Here is a 22,247-nt window from a genome sequence, read left to right on the forward strand (position 1 = left end):
TTAAATATATTTGTTTAATAATGCTGTTGCTAAAAGAATTAACCAAAAAATCCACCATACTTTGTTGGCAAAAATTTCTTAGATTTTCAATAATGGAGAACACTGCAGTATGTACAGAATATTAATTTACTAAAAAGACAAATGTCCAGTTTTTAATACAATAATGGTCAACAGTCCTTAAAAAATCTATGCCATACACAATGTTTCATAACGCAATTTATTACACAGAAATATACAAAGCTAGAGATAGCTATGAAATTAAATTGATACTGGTTTTATAAAACGGTAACCAAAAGAACAAACTACCTTTTATAACAAGGTAGAAACAGGTATAAGTGAATATTTTGAATTTTGCCTTTCATGCCAAAATTAGTGTGAGCTACAAGAACCTTTTCACAACATAGCTTTTTATTAAACTTTATATAACTCTTTCGAAATGGGAATACTGAACAAATTTTAAATATATTTTTAAATTCTCGAATTTTTAAACAAAATGTATTTCTCCTTAAATTTGAAATCCATTGCCTTTTCCCACTTAATGAAAATTTTATAATCGAAATTATAATTTTCCATGAGTTTGATTACATAAATTAAGTTACAATTCATACGAAAAACTAAATATTTAAAGCTTTTTACTTAAAAAGTTTTATAAACATGTTTAACCATTTTACTACACATTCTGGGTGTAAAGACTGGCAGCAAATATAATGTCCCTTTTTATCAGGTCAGAAGCCTCTACCATTTTTTGATGTAAGACTGGGTTACCAATAATTCTTGCCGCATTTCTCACATCTTTTAGAGTCTCATCCAGCCTTTGAATGCATCTGACAATAATGCCTTCCTGAACATCTGTCAAGTCTGTAATTTTTGCAAATGGCTACAAAGATACCAAGAATTATGTCAGATCAAAATGTTAGAAGATGCTTGTTTCTGAAATTAAACACAGAAAATTGCTTACGTACGACACTCAACTGTACTGCAGAGGCTCACAGAGCAGGAAGCAAGTGCTTTTACCATTAATTCTTTAATACTTTTACCAGCTACTTATCCTGAGATTTACCATTGTTTTCTACACCAATTTTTGATGAAATAAAAATGTTTATATTTGTCTTTTTTTGTTTATTTGGAAAAGCAGTATTCAACAAATCCATTAACCTAGATATATATATATATATATTAGTTAAAATAAAAAATAAGCCAAGCTTTTAAAAAACATTTTCTTTGTACAAATATTCTGGTGTAGAGAACACTAACAAACATTAAAAAGTATTATTTTTAATGCTTGCTAGTGTTCTCCAATATAAAACAAATTAATGGAACAGCAGAATGTACCTTCAGAGGAAAACAAAACTGAGATTTTGTTATAGAAGAGCTTCTTTAATGTTAAAAATGTAGACTACTTATATTTTTTGTAAATATGAAAATTTATTTACAAAAAAAGGCTTAATCAACGTTTTAATTTTTAAAAATCTATTAATATCATATACTTAAGTGGTCAACCTACCGTTCCTCGAGCCCATTCATACACCACTTCTGTCAGTCCAAACTTGTATTGGTCCACAAAATCCATTACAGGTTCTAACAGACCACAATCTCTCTGAGTCTGACCTATTCGTGCAGCAATCTCTTTGATTTTCTTTACTCCCTATTTGAAATATGACATGTGTGAAAAATTTATTCTGAAAATTATGTGTGACTTTGTGAAATTACTTAGTAAAGACAAAATGTTTTATAAAATTCTTAAAGAGCTAATTAAGAAAAATATGAAGACAAATGCCTGCAGTTAAACATGGTTTCAATCACATGTTTTAAGCTTAAGAAAACTTGTTGTTTCACCAGCTTAGGCATTTTACTTTACTGCACTGAATTTCTGAGGCTGCATACAAATATAATTTCAGATGTGCTTCTAAATGTCATAGGTCTAGATTATTTGTTCATTTCTGGTATTGAACATAATGCCTCTTGGACAGTGACTTATGGCAAAAAAAAAAAAAATTTGTTTATACACATTTCTTATATCAAATATGTAAAGTACTAGCAAAGAAGAATAAAGAAAAAATATCAGCAGTCAAGTAAGAAGCTAACTGACATTGTTTCATTTGGATGTGTGAACAATAATTACATCACTGATGTTGTCTAGGTGCAGAACTTAATCTTCAATCAGTGTGTAGAAGAAAGAAGCTATTAACTGTACTTGAGCAGGACATGTGAATAACTGATTCATAATGTTTTGCTAGGTTACGTGTATGCAAAACTGGTTAGATACCCAAGTTAAACTAACAGATCTAAAAACTGTCTTTAGGACAGAATTTTTCCAGAAATTTGAAAACTTCTTTAGATGTTAACCAAACAAACATTTGTGTGATACCTAGAATAATTTTTGGAAGAAAGGGATCACTGTGAAGTTTTTCTCACCTCTTCAAGAGTCTTAGTTAACTTTGGCACATTATCGGTTTTCTGTTGAAACACCATACATGACAACAGAGCAGCTATTTCAGAAGGTTCTAAAGGAGTCAAAATGTCTTCTAGAATTAACTCTGTAGTTAGGAGTTCATGGTTACTCATTTCGCAGGCAACATTTCCTTTCAGCTTAACCGTTTTTCTTTCATCAACATATCCCAATGTTTGTAATACCTTGATATCAAGAATATAGAGATAATACATCATGACTAGCATTATTGAAAACACAAAAACATGGTGAAAAACTTATTACGGACTTACTAAAACTACTAGACATTTAAGGCAAAGCTACATTATGACAGCTTGCATATTATGATTTCAGAGGATCTATATACTTAAATGTCATGTCTATTATGTAATCTAAACACATTAAGCATTCATTTCACAGATAGTAAGCATTACAGGCATGAAGCTCCATTCTTAAAAGTGTAAATTAGCTATAATAGTAATTAAATTTCTATACATTTTTGTGTGCTTAGAACACTTATTTTTCATGATTTTCAGTTTTATTGTAAGATATACAAGGATTTCAATGCATAATTAATTAGAGTAAGCAACTTTGTGACAAAAATTCTGTACCTTAAACTACAAATGAGTTTCATTACATTGAATGTGCTCAAAAACAATGCCAACAGAAAAAAAGATTTGCTAAGTTTTAATTGAATTAGGACATACGTAAAGAGTATTGTATACTTAGTATGAGTAGAATGTTGCCATTACTCATTGAATGACGTTATTTTTTTATAAATCAAATTTAATAGTCAATTCCTGAAAAAAAAAAGCCAGCCATATTTATCTGACTTGAAAAATATGATGAATTATGCTTTAAGTAATTGTTCCTTATCAAGAATAAGGATATTATATTAGCTGCTTCCTGAGAGTAAGCAAAGTTTTAGAATGAAATTAAATTGTGCTATTGTTGAGTAATAACACTGCTAACATTGCTTGTACAAGTACATAAATGAATACGATTTTGGTTATTAGCTCTACTTGTTTATATATGAATATATTTTGATCAAATATGTATTAGAGGCTTAATGAATGAATACAAGAAACATAAAGAAAATATATGAGTAATATGGAAAGAACAGAGCCATTCATGTACAAATGCATGCTACCAGCTCCCTCCCTAAGTGACAAGTAAGCTAACTGATTTAGCTAGCAAAGACTTTGAAGTTACATGTGAGTTTTGTACTTGAAGGAGCTAGGTGTCCAGAACTTTGTATTCCTTATGGTGTGAAACATTCTTTTTTAAACAGAGGAAATCAATGCATTTTTTATCATGGAGATGCTCATGCAATTACAGGCAGACTACTCACATGAATACAAACTTTTATCAATTTCTGAGAGAGAGTTATGCAACCCAACTGTTTGCTAATCAGAAACAGCAGCAGAATACATCACTGATCAATTTTCAGGACAGCAATACATGGCAAAGTGAATATGTTATGAATTGTGAAGAGTAGGATGGGAAGTTCTTGCCAGTGATTGAGCACACAATGAAATCAGTACTAGTAATAAGGCAACAAGCTTGGAAGATTGTGGTTATAGTACCATACTGTCAAGTGAAGCTTGAGTTAGTAATAATACTGCTGATTTGTCAATACTAATGGTTAGACATCAAGGTGAATTCAACATAGAAAAGTTTGGAAACGTTGGCACTTCAGAGGTAGTCCTTTCATTAAGAGCACACTCAAAGAGACCAGCAAATTCAATTTTATATTTCATAATGCTTTATAGTGTACACAAGGTGACTGGTAAATTTCCTACTGTGGAGGTCTAATGCATATTTTTTTTTATGTATTCTATCAGTCTGATTTCTTTGTTATGGACCCCAGAAGCTAGTAAAGTTCTGCCCCCCCCCCATACATATTGGTATTAAACACAATTTAATTTTTTGCTGACATTAGCTTAAATATGAAAAATTTTGAACCCAAATATAGTTTCTCTATCTCTTCTTGTCATGAATATTGCTAAAAAAAAAAGTGAGGAATATTTTCTCAGAGGTACCATGTTTAGAAGGAGATATTTCAGAACCAAAAGACATAGTAAACATTTTCTTAATGTAATTGTTATATCTTTAAACCAATCTACAGTCAAAATAAATGTTACAAACTTAAGTGAAACAGTGCAATAAAATAAATTTTCAAACATCAGTCAAAAAGGTAAAAAAAAGTGCCTTTTCTCATAAATCAGCCATTACAATAATCAAGTTCTTTATTTCTAAATTAAAGTGAAAACATTAATTTGAACGTTATCCCAATGATAAGAATGGGGTGAAAATTAAAAAATAAACTGTTAATACGAGAAAATTCCTCAAACTGCATTTAACATCTATTCATTACTTTTATATGAAAATCTACAAAGAACAATTTGTATGACTTGATCTCAATTTGTCAGATAAATTTACTTGTTGACTAGCTGTCCAATTCAAAGGAAAATACTTTTTACTGTTGTTTTCATAAAAATTTATCTTGTAAAATACAAGTGTTTTGATAACATAACTTAACACAAACCTGTATTTTTGATCGATATTCTGGAAGACACTGTAAACTTTCTTCAGATAGTAGGTATTTCAAGTTGGCAATTTCTCTTTTTATTTTCATCACTTCTTTTGTATGTTTGAACTGTTGAGGATTAAAAACCACATCCAGTTAATCAAATTTAGATTTGATGTTTAAGAAAACATTGTTCAAAACATATTTGTTAATCTTGAAATATATGTAATATCTTTCTTAGATACTTTGCATTTATTTAAAAACATGAATTAATTTTGATTTTGTGTTTAATCTGTAGTTTTGGAATATTAACATGTATCTAATAATTCATAAAATGTTACTTATTTCATTACAACTTTGATAAGAAAAGTAATACAAAGTAAAGCAGAAAATGCTCCAAAATATTTAATTTTAAATGTTAGCCATCTGGAGGGATCCCACTAAATATGGTTTGATGTTTCTATCCACTAAATATATTCTATGATATTCAAAAAATTTACTTTTGAGAAGTAGAATTCCTAGACTTACACAAACTTTATAAAAGAATTCTGAATAGTCATTAAAATTACTTATGCTGACTATTTAGTTTAGTTCTTAAGACTTTACTAAATCTGACATGGTAAACATGTTCTCTTTTGGTTTACAATACAAATTTAGAATGCATGTACAGTGTCTTGAAATGTTAATTAGAAGTCTTGATAGCTTATACAACATTAACATCAATTTATCACCATGATGTTTTTAGATTCCAAATACATAACAAGTTTTTTTTTGTTTGAATTGTGAGAACTTAATATCAATTTATATCTAATTTACTGATATTCTGTTACCAGTGTGGCAGGTAATATCTTTTATATTTACAACCATATGCACTGAATGCACAGCTAAGTTATATAATCACAATTACTGATATAATCAAAGTATAAGACATTCAATATCTTTATAATACAGCATCTTACATGTTCCAAAAAGTTTGGACAGTTAAGACACAAAAACTGGTCCAAGTTGCCTTCTAATTGCTCTAACTTCTTAACCTGTTCCACAAGCTCAATATCACGTAGACTAAGATCTTTCAAAAGATTGAGCCGAGGAAGTTGTCGTATGTTAGAAACGTGAATCTTTGCTATTTCTTGAGTTGCTGACATTGTTGATGGACCTGGTGGATCATTTCTAGTGAAAAAAATAGTTAATATCACTAACAAACATAAGTTCTGAATGTATGTGTGTTCTGTACACATAACAGAAGTATTTATTTGTTTAAATCTATTTTCATCTTGGATCACCGAATTATTGTATGCATGTTCATAAGTGACTATCAACAAGAAATTAGTCTGCAAAGATACTATATGCCTTTCATAATGAAAAATGATAATACAAACAAAGTTTTTCCTTTCACTGTAATAACATAAAATATCTGTGTTCTCAGGCAGGGTTCAAAGCCCCCCCCCCTCCTCACAGAAGCCTCAGTGTACTAATCAAGTTCCTCCATTACCCCCAATTACTTCTAAAGCTACCATAAAGAGGCTTTGTACCTGAAAAAGAAAACCCATTACAACACCCAACCATGGTATCTAAGTAAAGTTTGGTCCTGCTACTTTGTGAGCAGGAAAATGAACACAGTTCATAACATGGAATCCCTAGGATCCTGAGGGAGTCACAAACACAAAAAAAATCCAATGCAAAATTTGGATTAGTGACCATGAAAACCTACTTCCTTAACCTGTGTGATATTCCAGATGCATTTTACCCAATAATGTGAACTAATACATGATAACTTAAAAAATGCTCAAACAAACACAAGGTGAGATGTAAAACCAGCAACTATCAAAGTAAAAAAAATCATAATATTCTACTAAGTTTTAAACATACATAGATTTTAATAAGTCTTTGGATGCAAAAGTAGCTTATGAAGCTGCTTCTTTAATACTTAGCAAACAAGGTCTGTATCAAAATTTATAAAAAATATTTATTCATTGTTAATACTTAATTCGTATAGTTTAAGTGATTTTGAAAAATATTTTTCCAATTAACTAAACCTAAAAAATTACTTTTAATTTTTCATAATTAACCAAAACAACCTGAAACGAGGCTGCTGTCTTTTCTTGCAATCCATTATGATCTTATTAGGATCTAACTTTATTGTTTTTGTAGTAATGTATTGAAGATCTTTGGAGCTAATATCCAATAAGCATTGACCAGGTGCACCCTCTGGTTTAAAAAGATGACTTGAGTAAGGTTTCAGGCTATCTTCAAGATTATCTCCCTCTTCAAGCTTATTGCTATTTAACTTTGGTGGCCCTACAGAAGATGGACGTTTGATGGCTAACTCCAGTGAAAGAATTTCATTTTCTTCTTGTGTTGATCGCTCTGATAAAGCTAACACAGTAAAAGTCCTTGACTTGGGATCAGAGTTAGTGGCAAGGATGACAGCAATCACATTTGGATGATGTTCTGTGTGAACAACCACAACACGACCAGCAGACAACACTTTTATACCTTGAGGATGAGAAGTGATAACACTCTACAGGTGGTAAATATGGAGTAAAAAGATATGAAGCATTGATTAGTAAAAAATATTGTTTAAATTATAAATGAATATGTAAAAAAAAACTATACAATTATAGCATTAAACTGGGATTATATCTTGCAAACCAAATGGATTTTAAAACACTTCCTGAACTAATTCAGCTATGCAGAATTCGAAAATAATATTCATTTTTTTTCTATCATATAAAAGAAAAAAAACTCTTACTTAGATCAAATTATTATTTCATTTACCACAATGAACATTTTTTATTATTATGTTTGTTAACAAAAATACAAACAAACTGAAAATGGGAAACACTGATGTCAAACGAATATGCATCCACATTCATCCTGAATTTTGTTTGACATCTATGTCTTTTAGTCTCAAAACTAGGTGTTGTGGTCTTTCTTTTATGTGTTGTGTTATGACGTTTTATGAAAAATTTGTACATGATAGAGAAAAATGGATATCATTCTCGGATTCAGCATACAGGAATTACTGTAGAACATGTAAATATTTCAAGACAATAAAACAAGCACAGGCCTGTGCTATCAAACTAACAGTAAATGAATGTTACTTTATGTATTATTATATACACCAATAATCATTTAAACATACACAAAAATTAGGAAAAATGTGCATATATATTACCATAAGATCATGTTTTAGTGTTTCAAATTGTTGGAGATATTCATAATACTGTTCAATATCAGTATTGCAGGTTACACAGTCAAGTTTTGGGAGACATCCCATCCGCTCACCGAGGGACTTCAATTTCACTTGGTGACTTGCTTGGTTTTTTTGTGAAAAAATTTCCCCAAATGATTTTTTGATCATGTCTTCCACTCGTAGCTTTTCCACTCTTAGTAAATTCAGGATCATTGTGTAAGTGACTCGAAACTGAGACTCCAGTTTAGTGGGCTTTCCCTGAAGTGATATTATCAAACAATATCTACTTAATTAACTCTTAGCACATAATGTTTAGAAAAGCTCAAAGTGCAACATATCAGAAAATATCTCAACAATTAACTCAGATGAAGAAAAAGATTATTAATAAGGAATACATTCATGTTATGTCAGTGAAAGAACACTGGCAGAAACTTTCTTTTCAAATACTCTTCAAATAACTTAAATAAATAACCAAATCTCTTTATTAACAAAATACATTATCATTATTACATGTCATATGTTATGATAAACTAAAATTAAAATCTAAGAGCCCTTGTATAAATATATCAAGTGCTCATCATAAAGATGATGCCCTTAACATTACCTTTAGTGACAACAAGGGACCTATTGGTCCATCTAGGCTGCCCCATCAACTAAATTAAACTAAAAAAAAATAAAACACTCAAAGCCAGATTCCCTTAAATTTACTGCTAATTATAACTTCTTTAGGCTTATATTCAATATTTCTGTCAATACAACCTAAAATCCTATTTGCCCTACTGCTAGCAACAGCACACTGCTTGGATGTCTTAAGAGACTGATCAAGCATTATACTAATATCCCTTCTTTAGTGACTCTTGTAAGGTAATTTTCATTCAAATTATTCTTATAGTTCAAATTATGATAACCCACATGCATTATCTTACATTTATTATAATTAAAACCCATCTGCCATTTATTTGCTCAACTCACTAAATGACCTAAATCCTTTTGTAAATCAGAAGCATCCTCTTCACAGTTAGCAACACCCAAGACCTTAATATAATCAGCAAATTTAAGTAATTTATTGACCATTCTTTCATCTATGTCAAAGGTACCCCACTTGTGACATTAATCCAATTTGAGTGAAATCCATTTATAGCCCTAGTCTTTCTTCCATCCAGCAACTCTTCCATCCAATTTGCTAATTTATCCCCATCACCGACAGATATAATTTTTTTAACAAGCCTTTTATGTGATACCTTGTTAAATACTTTCTGAAAATCCAGATACACTAAATCTACACTCTTATCCTCATCTATATAAGTAGTAATATTTTCAATATGTTAAAAGATATGTACGGCAAGATTTTCCCTTAGTAAAACCATGTTGACTATCCAATAAAAATCTAAACTTTGTTAAATGGCTTTGTAAAGCATCTTTTATCACACATTCAAAAACTTTTCCCACAACTGATATGAGACTAATAGGTCTATAATTACTGGGACAATTAACATTAGCCAACTTCCAATTCTCTGGGAACAGCCCACTATTTAAGGGCTAACAAAAAATAGTAGCAGGTGGCTCACATATCCAATCCTTAGCATCGTTCAAAACTCTTAGGGAAATATTATCTGGTCAAGGAGCCTTATCATTCTTTAACCTTCTCAAGCTCAGAATTAATGTTACCATGCTGTTCAGGATGAGGAATATTGCTTAAATCTTCATTAGTAAAAACTGAAGAAAAAGCAGAATTTAATAACCCAGCCACCTCTTAACCATCAATTTCGAGCCTTCCTTTATCATCCCTTAAAGGCCCTACTCCCATCCTAACATTTTGTTTACCCTTAAAGTATTTAAAGAAATCCTTACTGTTAATTTTTACATTTTCAGCCAACCTTTTTGATGTCCTTATTTCCCATTTGATCAACTCTCTTGATTTTGTATTATCTTCTTAGTCACCTGTCATACCAGTCAATTTAAATTTCTTAAATTTGTAACTCTTTTATTTAATTTTAGCCCTTATACCCTTTGTGAGCCAACCTTTTCTTTCTATAAGGAATATGTTTATCTTGAATATTTAAAAATTCGCTTGTTAAAATTTTCCACATTTGATCAGTGTCACCAAATAATTCAACTGCACAGGTCACGTTTCATACCTTCATGTTGATTTTAACATTCTGTTTGCCATAAATTATAAAGTTTTAGTAATTTTATATGAGTTACCTGTTGAAATTTAGATAAATTATGTTGCATATATGAACTAATTCTAGTTATTACTACACATGCAATAATATAGAAAATAAGATATGACAAACACATACTAGTTACAAATAAAAATTTCAGAAACTACAGAGCTAGAAAAAGTTGTCAGCATACCAACATCATTTTATACAGGTCAGACATTTCTGGAACATCCCCTTTACACAGAATGATCACAGTTCCTGTTGAATCCAGACCTCTACGGCCTGCTCGTCCTGCCATCTGGATGTATTCTGAAGGCAGAAGATCACGAAATGTTTTTCCATCATGCTTCCGAATTGAGTCAAACACTACTGTTCTTGCTGGCATATTAACACCCATGGCAAAAGTTTCCGTAGCAAATAAAAGCTACAATTATAGAAAAAATAATCCTAAACAATTAATATCTAATACTCTTCTTCACTGACCACATCTCAAAAGATCAAGAGTGCAACATACAACAGCCATAGTACCCATTAATGGTGAACTTTGTTACTTTTGGTCGAAAATACCCAATAAATGCAAAACAATTGTTGAACATATGAATTAACCCTAATCATCAAAATTTCTCCAACTGTTCTCAAACAAGTTACATGGAGCCAATATAAATGTTCTATATATTCTTCTTATGAACAAATCTCTTTATTTTGGCATTTCTTTGAAAAATCATACCATTATATAATTTTTAATGTATTAGTACAACTTACGTAATCACACAGGTTTCATTTAGTGATCCTGAAAACACCTGAATAAATAAACTCCAATCTTGTTGATTAAAGGGGGTCTTTCATACTAAATACAAGTTAGACTTTGTTATCAGTGTTAAGGATACATTTATTTCACTTATTACTTTGTTTTCCTAGATGCTTATAAAGCTTACGAATTATTCCATGTAAATAATGAAGGCTTTTTTCTGCGTAATATTTTATTACTTGTTTATAATAAAAATAGTGTTTACACTAATAAATTTGAAAAACACCAATCTTCTTACATGGCAACATCAAACAAAATAAATACAAATTTTTGAAGCTTTCAATTTATTTACCTTGACCAACCCTTTCTGAAACAGCATCTCTACAACCTCTTTCAATATTGGCAGAATTCCACTGTGATGGACCCCAAGTCCACGTTTTAGGAGTTCTCTCATATGCAACACCTGAAGAAAGAGCATATAATTAGTGATTTGAAATTATCTTAACTTTAATTTCGTTTTGGAAACAAAGGATTTTCAAGAATAAAGTGTATATTTATAATTAAGAATTAATTATACCTTATTTTTTGCCTACTGAAAAACCAGTGAAAGTTTATCTGATATTTAACATATTCTCCATTTATACTCAGCTTTCACATCACTGTTGGTACTCAAAAGAATCTCTAGACCAATAGTAATTATGTTGGTCCAATTTGCTCTATGTGGTAAGACAGGTAAGTAGAAGCACTTTGACACTGAATTTTCCATTTATAGCTGGTAATGAAGTGAATAAGGACAGTTTCCTTGTTACATAACTGGCTGTACTTACTATTTTGAAGTGATTTAATATAATTGGCCTTCTACTTCCTCTCAATTGATGATCTACAATGAGTGGTGTTAGTTTTATTAAATACAACGTGTTCAACTGATGTCATGACAACATGTGGATGGTTGAGCCAAGCTAAGTATGCATATATCATGCAACTGCATTGTTGTAGTCATTTTATTTTCAAAATTACACATTTGTTTCCTTTTAAATTGAACTTCATAGGTGAACTTGCAAGTAAATTTTTAAAGATGGAAACCACTTATTGCCAAAATAAGGAAGAAAAGGGAATTTTAGCGTGGACAAATAATTTTACTTCTCTTGAGGGGGTGCTAGCACTTGAACTGTCAATCGATAAATTAAATATCTGGAAAATACCAATTTGTTATGATATTATCAGATTTTTTCTAAAATAATCTAGTATTAAACTGTTATTATAGAGTATCTAAGAAAGGTACTTTGCTTTTATTTTCAACTATAAACTTAATATTTCCATGTTATTGATTTATAAAAGCTTGAATATGTTTAACTTACTTGAAAATTATGAAAGTATCATCAATGAACCTGTAGTATTTTGGCAGTTTAAATGCTATTGGGCATTATTTTGGCTAATGTTATTATTGATATAACAAAAATGACTAGAAATTATTGGTACTAATGGTGATGCTATACTAATATCATCAGTTTAATCATAGATAGATCCAATAAACTGAAAGTGTTTCTTTGGTTTCAGAAGATAACAGCTGATTGCAAATACATGTTTTTAATGTTTAATTTACCCTTCCATAACTATTATAGAATATCTCTTTATTCATGTTAAATATTTCTCAATTTCCATGCAGTTTTTGTATGTAATTATGACACTCATTGCTTGGATGTCTTAAGGTTGTAAACATGTGTTAACCCTTTTGAACAAGTAAAGGCTACATACTGCAACCTTTTGTCTCAAGCTAGTGTGTATGTGATTTTCTGTATTGACTTCCTGGAAGGTAATCTATTGAAGCAGGCAAAAAAAAAAAACCCTGTACAACTGACTTGGTTTATGACTGGATGTAGACCATTGGTTGAAACATATATATAATCTGTGAACTTGTGGGGTATATGATGTTCTTTGTTTCATCACAGTATTTGAGTTGGGTAGTTCCATAGTTCTGTCTTGTTTTCTTGCCTTTGACTCCAAGAGCAAGATGATAAGAAGAAGCCTGGCCAGTTTTGCTAATAGAACCATGTGTTTGTAAAATGAAGAATTTCATGTTTAAAACTACACTTAAGTTTGAATTTTCTCCTTTAATGTCAGGCCTGGTATGGTTTGTTGGTTAGGGCAGGTTGCAGGTTTGAATCCCATCACTGAACATGCTCAACCTTTAATTCTAGTTTATCACTTTAAAATTAGGTACGGCTATCACAGGTAGCCTTTGAGTAGCTTTAAATGATATTTGACAAACAAATCAACAAACCTTTATTGTCCATGTACAATTAATTTTTCACTCAACAGTCCTGAACCTGCATTTTCTGCTGGGCATTAGTACACCTGACTACCACATGTGGAGTAGGTATTGCTTTATAAGAATGCTGGTAAAGTAAATCAATAATCAATTGTGAACTGTTTAAGGAACTGGATTATAACTCAAGCTTATTAGTGTGTGTATATGTGCCAATCTTCGATACAATACGTTTCACCAAACAATTGTATTTATGAATTATTGGAGTCCCATAAAAATCAATATCTTTATAGCTTGGAGTTGTATGTTAGTGTGAAATGAGCAAACAAACTTTGAATTTTGTTTTCTTGCACAATATCAAGAGATTTTTAATATAATAATGCTTGTTATCTTCATCCAGTTTTGTAATGATAAGGTCTTACTAAGATTTTTTTCAAAGCTTTAAATTCATATATACTCAAGTATCAGAAAAGATTTGATTAGATAAGGATTGTTGTAACAACAGAAAGGTGTATGAGAATATTTTATTTTAAACTGTCTATGAGGTATAGAAAAATTTAGACTTCTTGATAAGTCAGGTATTTTTTTCACATTCTCTTAGTGTGTGACTTGAAAAATTATGTGTAACAATCATTTTGGACACATTTTAAAGATAAAACTATATTAAGTCATTTGTTTATTGGTTTGGAGTTAAGTACAAAACTACACAATGGGCTATCTGTGCTCTGCCCATCACAAGTATCAAAACCTGGTTTCTAGCATTGTAAGTACACAGACATACTGCCATGCCACGTGGGGGGGGGGGGGGGGGAGCTATATTAAGTGAATCTACATTGTTATGAATTATGTTAACACGTGATTCTAACTCAGAGGAGCTTACTAAATTGTATTGTTCAGTATAATCTTTCAGATATACAAGATATCAAAAAAGAGAGAGATATGACCTGAGCTAAAATATGAATAGTTTCTTGCATCTTTTAACCAGGATTTACATATCTGATTTGAGCATCTCAATATGGTATGGATCTTTGAAACTATGCTACAGTTTTAAATTACATATATTTGAGAATAACTTTGGAGCTTACATAATCTTGTAGACAGATGAAGTATTAAAATGTAAAGTAGACCAATGTTGTTAATCTTTCAAGTAACTGATACCGAAGCCCAAGTTTCTGTCAAGCAACTATTGATATTCACAAAAACTGCTACTAGACCAACAACAGTTGTGTTGGTCCATTTTACTTACTGTGTAGGTATATGGTACCAAAGTATAAATCTCTGGACCAATTAAGATTATGTAAGATATTCCAGCTTCTGTATTGGTTAATAATGTTGAAATACTATCCCCCTGTTAATAATCTGTCAATTCCACCTCTTATTTCATTAAAACAGATGAGGACACATTTTAACATTTCTCCTCAATAATAATTACTGATTTTGTTGTCACTTATACCATAACACCAAATCGATTTTTAGACTTTTTCTACCTATTTGATCAATGATATCTTATCTAACCAAACTTTGCCCCAGAAGTTTACTTTCACTGGTGTTGTTACATAGCAATATAATTCCCATAATGTATCATGATTGCTTGTTACATATTTCCAACCACAAGGAAAAAACATTACAGTACATGAGCTAACTCGTCCTACTAGCACCAAAAGGCAGCCAATAAAGTATTAGTCAATTACCATTAAGGTACTAAATTTGTTCTAAAAAAATTTTTGCAAATTCTATGACTGATCTTTCATACTTTTATAATGCTATCAAATGGTCAGAAATTTAAGATTCAAAGTATTTAAATTCTTTAAAATATTTTTGATTTCTTCTGCTTAAACATTTTCACAATAGATAATACTCAACTACAGATGAAATGGAAAAAAGAATCAAACACTTCGTATTTACAATTATTATTGAAGTTAAATGTTTCAAGATTCATGTTGTGTTATAATGAAAAAGAAGAGAACCAGACACACTGAAAAGAGTGTAATTAAGGACATTATACAGAAGTATAAGATTATTTGAAGTTAACATTTTCCTAATCTGAAAACGTATTTCTGATAGATACCTCTACACACAGAAATGCTATTTTCCTTGTGCATCTGTCAAGGAGATTTGTATTCCACTAGCCTTGAACTAACTCCCACTTAAATTTATGTGTTTAACGTGAACTGTGCTGGTGCATGATGATATCATCATGCGACAATAACCACTACAAACATGAGGATGACACAATCTCCATGTGCAGTAAGTTCCCCTATGCACTTGAATGTGTGACAATTTCACTCGTAGTTAGACAAGGCAAGAAGAAAAGGTACACTGGAAGTGGGAAGGACGGGTGGGAATGTGTTAAGAGGTGAGTACCTATTGGGAATACGTTTTTAGATTAGGAAAATGTTAATTTCTGAGACAATAACTCATTTCTTCCCACAGTAATGCTAGAATTCCATGTTCAAATGGTAGAGGAGACATTGCAAAATTTTACCTAGATGAGCTCCCTTCAGAATGTGCCCAAAGGTAAAGCCCATGGAGTGTGATACCCAATGGCAAGGGTTCTATAAGGGCACACCCATGGGAGACCGAATTTTATCTCGACTAGGGTACACTCTTTGCCTGAGATGAAAAGGAGGGAAAGGCAAAAGTGCCTGAAGTTTCACAGGGAAGGGTGGTATGTGATCATGAACAACTGTGCAGCTGCACACAAGTGGTAGGCAAGCCAATATGTGTAGTGAGGTTTGGACATGATCAGACTGTAGAGTGTGTGCTCACCTTGACTCCACTCTGGCTGCAGGAGGAGGGCACATTAGATGTGTGAGGGACAACCTGTACTAAATTGACAATGTCACCACCACCCTATTTCTCATTGTACTGTGCTAAGTCCAACCAGTGAGGAGTTTCCAGAGTCCACACCCCAGTAACTAGGAAGTGGGATGGAATTTGCACTGGGAAGACCTGAAGAAAAATCCAGATCACATTTGGAAAGATCTGTTACTGGAGACGGTGCAATGGGTGACTGAAAATCTTATTTTAAAAGTGGGCAGTCACCTTCCTGGTGCTGGCTTTTTCTATGATAGTCCATAGAATTGATACGGTATAGATCTGACACTTGAATAAATGTGTACACCACGAGTATACATCTAGTGATCTTGTGGGACACCCCATTTAACAATGTGCATTGACAAAGAAAGGGCAGATAGTTTGATTGCTTTCCATTACCCCTGGCCCAATGCAGATTTTGGGATATATGTATACCCTGGGAGGTGACACCAGCCACCTGGCAAGATCCTGAATGACAGATGAGAGAGAAAAGGAATAAGAAAACATACTTATTCCTCTGAAAAACAGTGAATTGATTGAAGAATGGCAAATGGGTGTAATTGAAATTCTGTGGTAGAGGAAACAGCCATGTGATGAAGATAATGTGCAACAAACGTGTGGAGAGTTGTCCACCTGCCTGCCTGGAGGATCTTGTCTAAGGGCTGGTGAAGATGGAAAGCAAGAGAGTGGGATAGGTAACATATTTGATTTGAAGAATTGTGAAATAGTCTGTGAACATCCTTATCCAGGGAAGAATATACCAACTGGAGGCATTGATGGACAGTAAGGTAGAGAGGTCCCTGGAAGGAGAAGAGTCCCAGGGTAGTAAAAGAAGATAGTGGGTACCCCAAAAGGCAAAAGTCAATGATAATAGCACCAAGCAGGACATAGAAGTTGATCTGGGTCTGAATGATCATAGAGGTGAGAAAAAGGAGAGAAGCAGCAGAAGTCTTAAGAAGGAAAGACCAGTTCTAGTAGAGAAGTATATAAGCGTGGTGGAAGAGAGTGCAAAAAGCATCAATAACACAGACATTCAAACAATGACAACTACAGGTGCAAAGAAAGAGGAAATAGGTTTTGAAAGAAAGTGGGTACAAAGATAAAGAAGTTAATGGCTCAAATGGGGCGTGACTGAGAATATGCAAGCCCACATTTAGGTCCTAGGCTGGCATGGGAGTTGGGCAAGGAGGTCGGCAAAGAAGAAAGGTGTGAAATAGAGTGGAGAGGGCAGGGGAAGAAAAAAACTCTGTGGCACCACAAAAGATGAAATGTAGTAGACAACACCACCCAATAACAAGTTGCTGTTAGATAAAATGGAAAGGCAATAAGAATAGGATAAGAAGAATACACGATCGGAGAGTCTGGCCCGATAGTCGAAGAACCAAACAAATCTCACATGTGAAGATGGAGGAATGATATCCATCCCATGATAAAAAAAGGATGTGTGATACTAAAACAATAGAGGGTCATTGGGTAAAGTGGGGGGTCTTCACACTAAGCAAAGAAGCAGAGAAAATCAAGGCTAAGCTTGCTAAAGAGGCACCCCACCAGAAGGACTTGACAAGAAGTGTTGTGTATCAAGGTGAGGACCTGAGGGAGGAGTCAAAGAGGAGGATAAGCAAACAGAAAAAGGTGAGAACAGATCAGGCTGAGAGCATCATCAGACAGAGCCAAAGGATGAGGTACAGGGGATCAAAAGAAAAGAAGTTTGGAGTTGAGAGGGGTGGTAACAGTGTCTATGAGTGGCATGCTTAACTGATAGCAAACCCAACAAAAGATTTAGGTGAGGAGAAACCACTCTGTGGGTAGGAAGAGGCCCAACAGAAAGGCAGCCTGCAACTAGGTTCATAGCTCCTGGCACATTACAGATTCGATGTGAATGAGCCCAGAAGAGGTGGTCCAATGCCTGAAAGCAAAGAGTCCTGGAATAGAATTGTAATGACCAAGTGATCTATAAGAAGAGGTAAAAAATGGGATCATGCCATAGGAACAGTGAGAAATTAGAGCACATCAATGTGGAGTGAACTCTTTTTCTGGGTCCAAATGCCAGAATTCATTTCATCATTCAGATATATATCCCAACCACCATGATAAGTTCCCACTTAATTGTCTTTGGTGTTATTTGTCTCATGACACTCTCCATTTACGTCAATGCTCTCTCTATCCTGGTACTGTACATAAGCACCTCATTCAGATAATGTTATCATTTTTGTAGGACTGACTCTAAACCAGTCTCTAACATTGGCTCTTAGTGGGGAGAAAGGGTGGGAGAGTGTGATAGGAGTTAAGTATTATTGGAAATTATCAATTTAGGAAAATGTTAACTTCCAATACATACATACATCCACTCCCACTTAGAGCAAAGAATTCCACATTGAGAAGGTGAGGGACTGGTGAGGGCATTATCCATACAGAAAGCATCTGCATAGATCATGGGTGTGTCAATAGAAGATTGGCAACCTAGTGGGGGAACTACACTACATTCAGAACAGGTATGCTCTTTGCCCTGAACTTAATTACTGTATCATGGGTGGAATTGTATGTGAGTGATCATCACTATAGGCCATCCTCAACCAGATAGCCGAGGTTCCACTACTCAGGGTTGGAATTAATGGGTCTTGGTCCCTATATCCCACATTAGGGTCTAGGACAATTGGACAACATTGTTATATCTACTTATACTTATGAGTGGATCCCAACCTGTAGCCATAGAGTGATACGTTCCAAGTCACTGGAATCACAACGAGAAAGTAAGCAACACCAAAGTGGACAAATTCTCCTCCTTCTGAAGAAGCTCGAAAGGCAACAGCCCAGGCTCAACCAAAGAAAACAGAACTCATCCGGTCTGGAATTATGAACACTCATCCTCACTCCCCAACTGTGTAGGCAAGGTACATTCTACTTGGAACATGGAACAACTGTGCTCAACCAAGGACCCAGAATGGGAATGTTCCACATTCAGAATTATAAGGAGATAATGGACCCTCTTCCATGAACAATGTACTGAATCTATATTCATCAAACAGAAGGGCCATGCACACCTCAAACATATAGCAGAGCATCAAATCAGGCAAATAATGCGAGATAAAAGTATTGCGGGAGGTCCACATACCAGTCCGCACAATGACCTCCAGCAGGCAATTTGACCAGGTTGCTAAGGACATAGAAATGTGACAAATCTGATTAGATGTGACGCACAGAAGAATTCTCACCTTCAAAGAGATCCCAGAAGATAATTCATTGTCTAGCATCTCTAAAGGCATTAGACCAGACAACAAAACCTTCAAGCCCTCACTGAACATGACTATGATCGAAACTTGATTGGACATAGAAGTGAGAAATAGTGATCAGATGAATAGTTGAAAAGGACGTTAAAAACACTTCCTGTCTAACAGTGTCTTGGGTAAAAAGAACTAGTCTGATGATATAGAGAGAATGTGAAAGCAGTCTGTGAACAAATGAAGCAAATCACTCCAAATGGTGATGTCTGCAGGTCAGCAACCACAAAAAATAAACTTTCAGGTAAAGGGGATACATGGTGTATAAGAATCAGGGCACAAACAGGTGTTGAGAAAGAGCCTGTACTGTAATCTTAATATACCTGTTAGGTAACTGGAATTGTCATTTGGGACCAAGGACCCAAAGCTACTTGAGTAAACCAGAAACTACTGGAAACTAAAAAAAATTATGTAGTTGTGATAATCGAATGGTAGTCGATAAGGCTGCCTTAAACAGAGCAACTGCGGATGATGCAAAAACCTCTGCTAAACAGCCAGGTCAAAAAAATGAGTTATGGTTAGCACTTCTGCCTGAAATGGGCTCAACTTCCTCTCAATACACCATTGCCGATATGCATGTCATTTCCATTGATAAATGTTCATCTCGTAGTAAGCAAAAACTGAGATGGATACATTGCAACCTTAGAAATTAAACCCCAATGCTATGTGAAAGACTGCAATCTCCATTCCTGAAACTTGAGCTTCTGGATAGCTGGGTGTACCAAGGCAGATCATGGCTGCCTCCACAGAGATACCTGAAAAAGCGGAAGAGGTTGATACTCCAGAAGGTACTGCAGAAGCAAAAACCAGGGTGTAGCAGCCAATCTGATGCTATCAACAGGATATGACAATGAGTTGGAACAAATCATATTTAGTACCCTGCATAACATATGAAGAGGAGAGAAGGCCTACAGTTGTAATCCTGTCTTGATGGAATGCATCCATTGCCAAAGCCCGAAGGTGAGGTACTGGAGACCAAATTGCCAGTAGTTGGGTGATACAATGAGAGTATAACCCACCAATCAGAGTCAATCCAACAGAACCTTGCGATGCAGCATCTATCCTGTTGGAAGAATCAGTGAGGATTGATACAACTGACCTGCTACCACAGGCATCATCTGTGGAATATGGCAAGCTGGTTGGGTGATAAGAAAGGAATGGTCCTGAGAAAGGAGGTCCAGAAATTGAAAACAAGGAGCCCTGGACCACTATAGAATTGGCAGAGTGAAGCCTGATGACTTTCCCCTTAATAAGCCCAGACCATGAGGAAGTCATTGCCTGTTGAAGAGCAAGAAGGACTAAAACATTGTGTAGAGAAGTCTTTTTCTCCATGTATACACCCTGGAATTCCTAACTGTTGGAGGTAGAGGAACCCATATTGTAGTAGCGTCCTGACTTAACAACTCCTCAAGATTGAAAAATGATCCCAACTAAGGAAATCAGTGAATTGATGTTTATGATCACTTGTTCCCATAAAGACCATTAAAATAATCTCTTGAGCTCTCATCTCAAAGGCATAAGGGATTTGAGTGATCTCCATATTCCTAGAAGAGAGAGAACCATCCTTGCCGTGGGAGAAGGAGAGGTGAGTAAAATTATGACATCTTATTCCATAGCATTGAGCTGAATGGGAGTCAACTGAGTCCAACTGAGAGACAAGATAAAAAAATACCCAGACTGATGAGATATGGAATTGGAGCAAAGACAGATGCCTCAACCCTGAAAAAAAAAGCCTGCCTTGGTCGTTTCTGAAAGTAAAATCAAGATGTGATGTTCTGACAATTGACGAGATAGTGCCAGCAGAAAGCAGTCATTCATGGAATGGTGTGTGTACAGTGCAATGGAATGGAAGTGATGAGAAAATCTGTACAATATGACAGAACCCTTGTGAAGCCGAAGTGAGTCTGAAGATAAAAACCTGGAACAGCAGTACCTGACCCTTGTGCACAACAAACACAGATAGTGGTGGGACTCCACAACTATGGCAATGTGTAGATAGGAGCCAACTACAGCAAATGTGGACATCAATAACCCCAGTAAAAAAAATGTCAATGAATGAGTAACTTGTGAACCTTAGAGAATCTAGGCATGGATATAGATGAGAAAGATCGATGACTGGACCCCAATCTCCTGTCTGCATAGGTCCAACAATCGACAGGAATAAAACTTCAGAAGAACTAGCATGACTCACTCACTACCAAGAGAACCTGCAGTGCTTCTGGATCCATGGTTAAGGTTACCACACATCCAAAAATTTTCCGAGCTGAGCTGAAGGCATACAATAATAATTGATGCCACTGGTGATCTGACTGAGCAGCAGAACCATTGGATACAGACAGAATCTATTTTGGATACCAATGTACCGAGCGGCTGATGTTGAGGGTCTGGACCCACAAGTACGAGCTAATGAAATTAGAGACACCCATGATCTATGCAGGTGCTTTCTGTATGGATAATGCAATCACCAACCCCTCACCTTCTCAATGTTGGATTCTAGCTTTAATTGGGAGTGGAAGTATGTATGTATTGGAAGTTAACATTTTCTTAAATTGAAAATGTATTTCCAATAATATTTACCTTCTATCACACTCTCTCACCCTTCCTCCCCACTAAGAGCTGGTATTAGAGACTGGTATAGAGTCAGTCTTGAAAAAGTGATAACATTATCTGAATGAAGTGCTTGTATACAGTACCAGGATAGAGGGCACATTGACGTAGGTAAAGAGTGTCATGAGACAGATATCACCAAGGGCAATTTAGTGGGGTATAAAAGACTGGAGCAAGCGAGAAAAAAATCAGACCAATGCTGGGCACAGAAA

At 34.2% G+C, this 22,247-nt stretch overlaps 1 protein-coding gene across 4 annotated transcripts in view; it reads right to left on the minus strand.

Moving 5' to 3' along the window:
* Nucleotides 1-203: 203 nt before the first annotated feature.
* LOC106468078 (helicase SKI2W-like) overlaps nt 204-22,247 on the minus strand; it is a 51,269-nt gene continuing 29,225 nt past the window's right edge. For all 4 annotated transcript variants that reach the window (XM_013928482.2, XM_022397002.1, XM_022396982.1 and 1 more), the window contains 9 exons: nt 11,420-11,530; nt 10,513-10,743; nt 8,137-8,412; nt 7,037-7,479; nt 5,918-6,128; nt 4,977-5,087; nt 2,416-2,634; nt 1,505-1,645; nt 204-877 (listed from right to left, as the gene is read on the minus strand). In XM_013928482.2, the coding sequence (XP_013783936.1) occupies nt 671-877; nt 1,505-1,645; nt 2,416-2,634; nt 4,977-5,087; nt 5,918-6,128; nt 7,037-7,479; nt 8,137-8,412; nt 10,513-10,743; nt 11,420-11,530 (1,950 nt within the window). In that variant the 3' untranslated portion in view covers nt 204-670. The remainder of the gene's footprint in view (nt 878-1,504; nt 1,646-2,415; nt 2,635-4,976; nt 5,088-5,917; nt 6,129-7,036; nt 7,480-8,136; nt 8,413-10,512; nt 10,744-11,419; nt 11,531-22,247) is intronic.

The sequence above is a fragment of the Limulus polyphemus genome, unplaced genomic scaffold (genome assembly GCF_000517525.1).
Source record: "Limulus polyphemus unplaced genomic scaffold, Limulus_polyphemus-2.1.2 Scaffold85, whole genome shotgun sequence".
Lineage (NCBI taxonomy): Eukaryota > Metazoa > Arthropoda > Merostomata > Xiphosura > Limulidae > Limulus > Limulus polyphemus.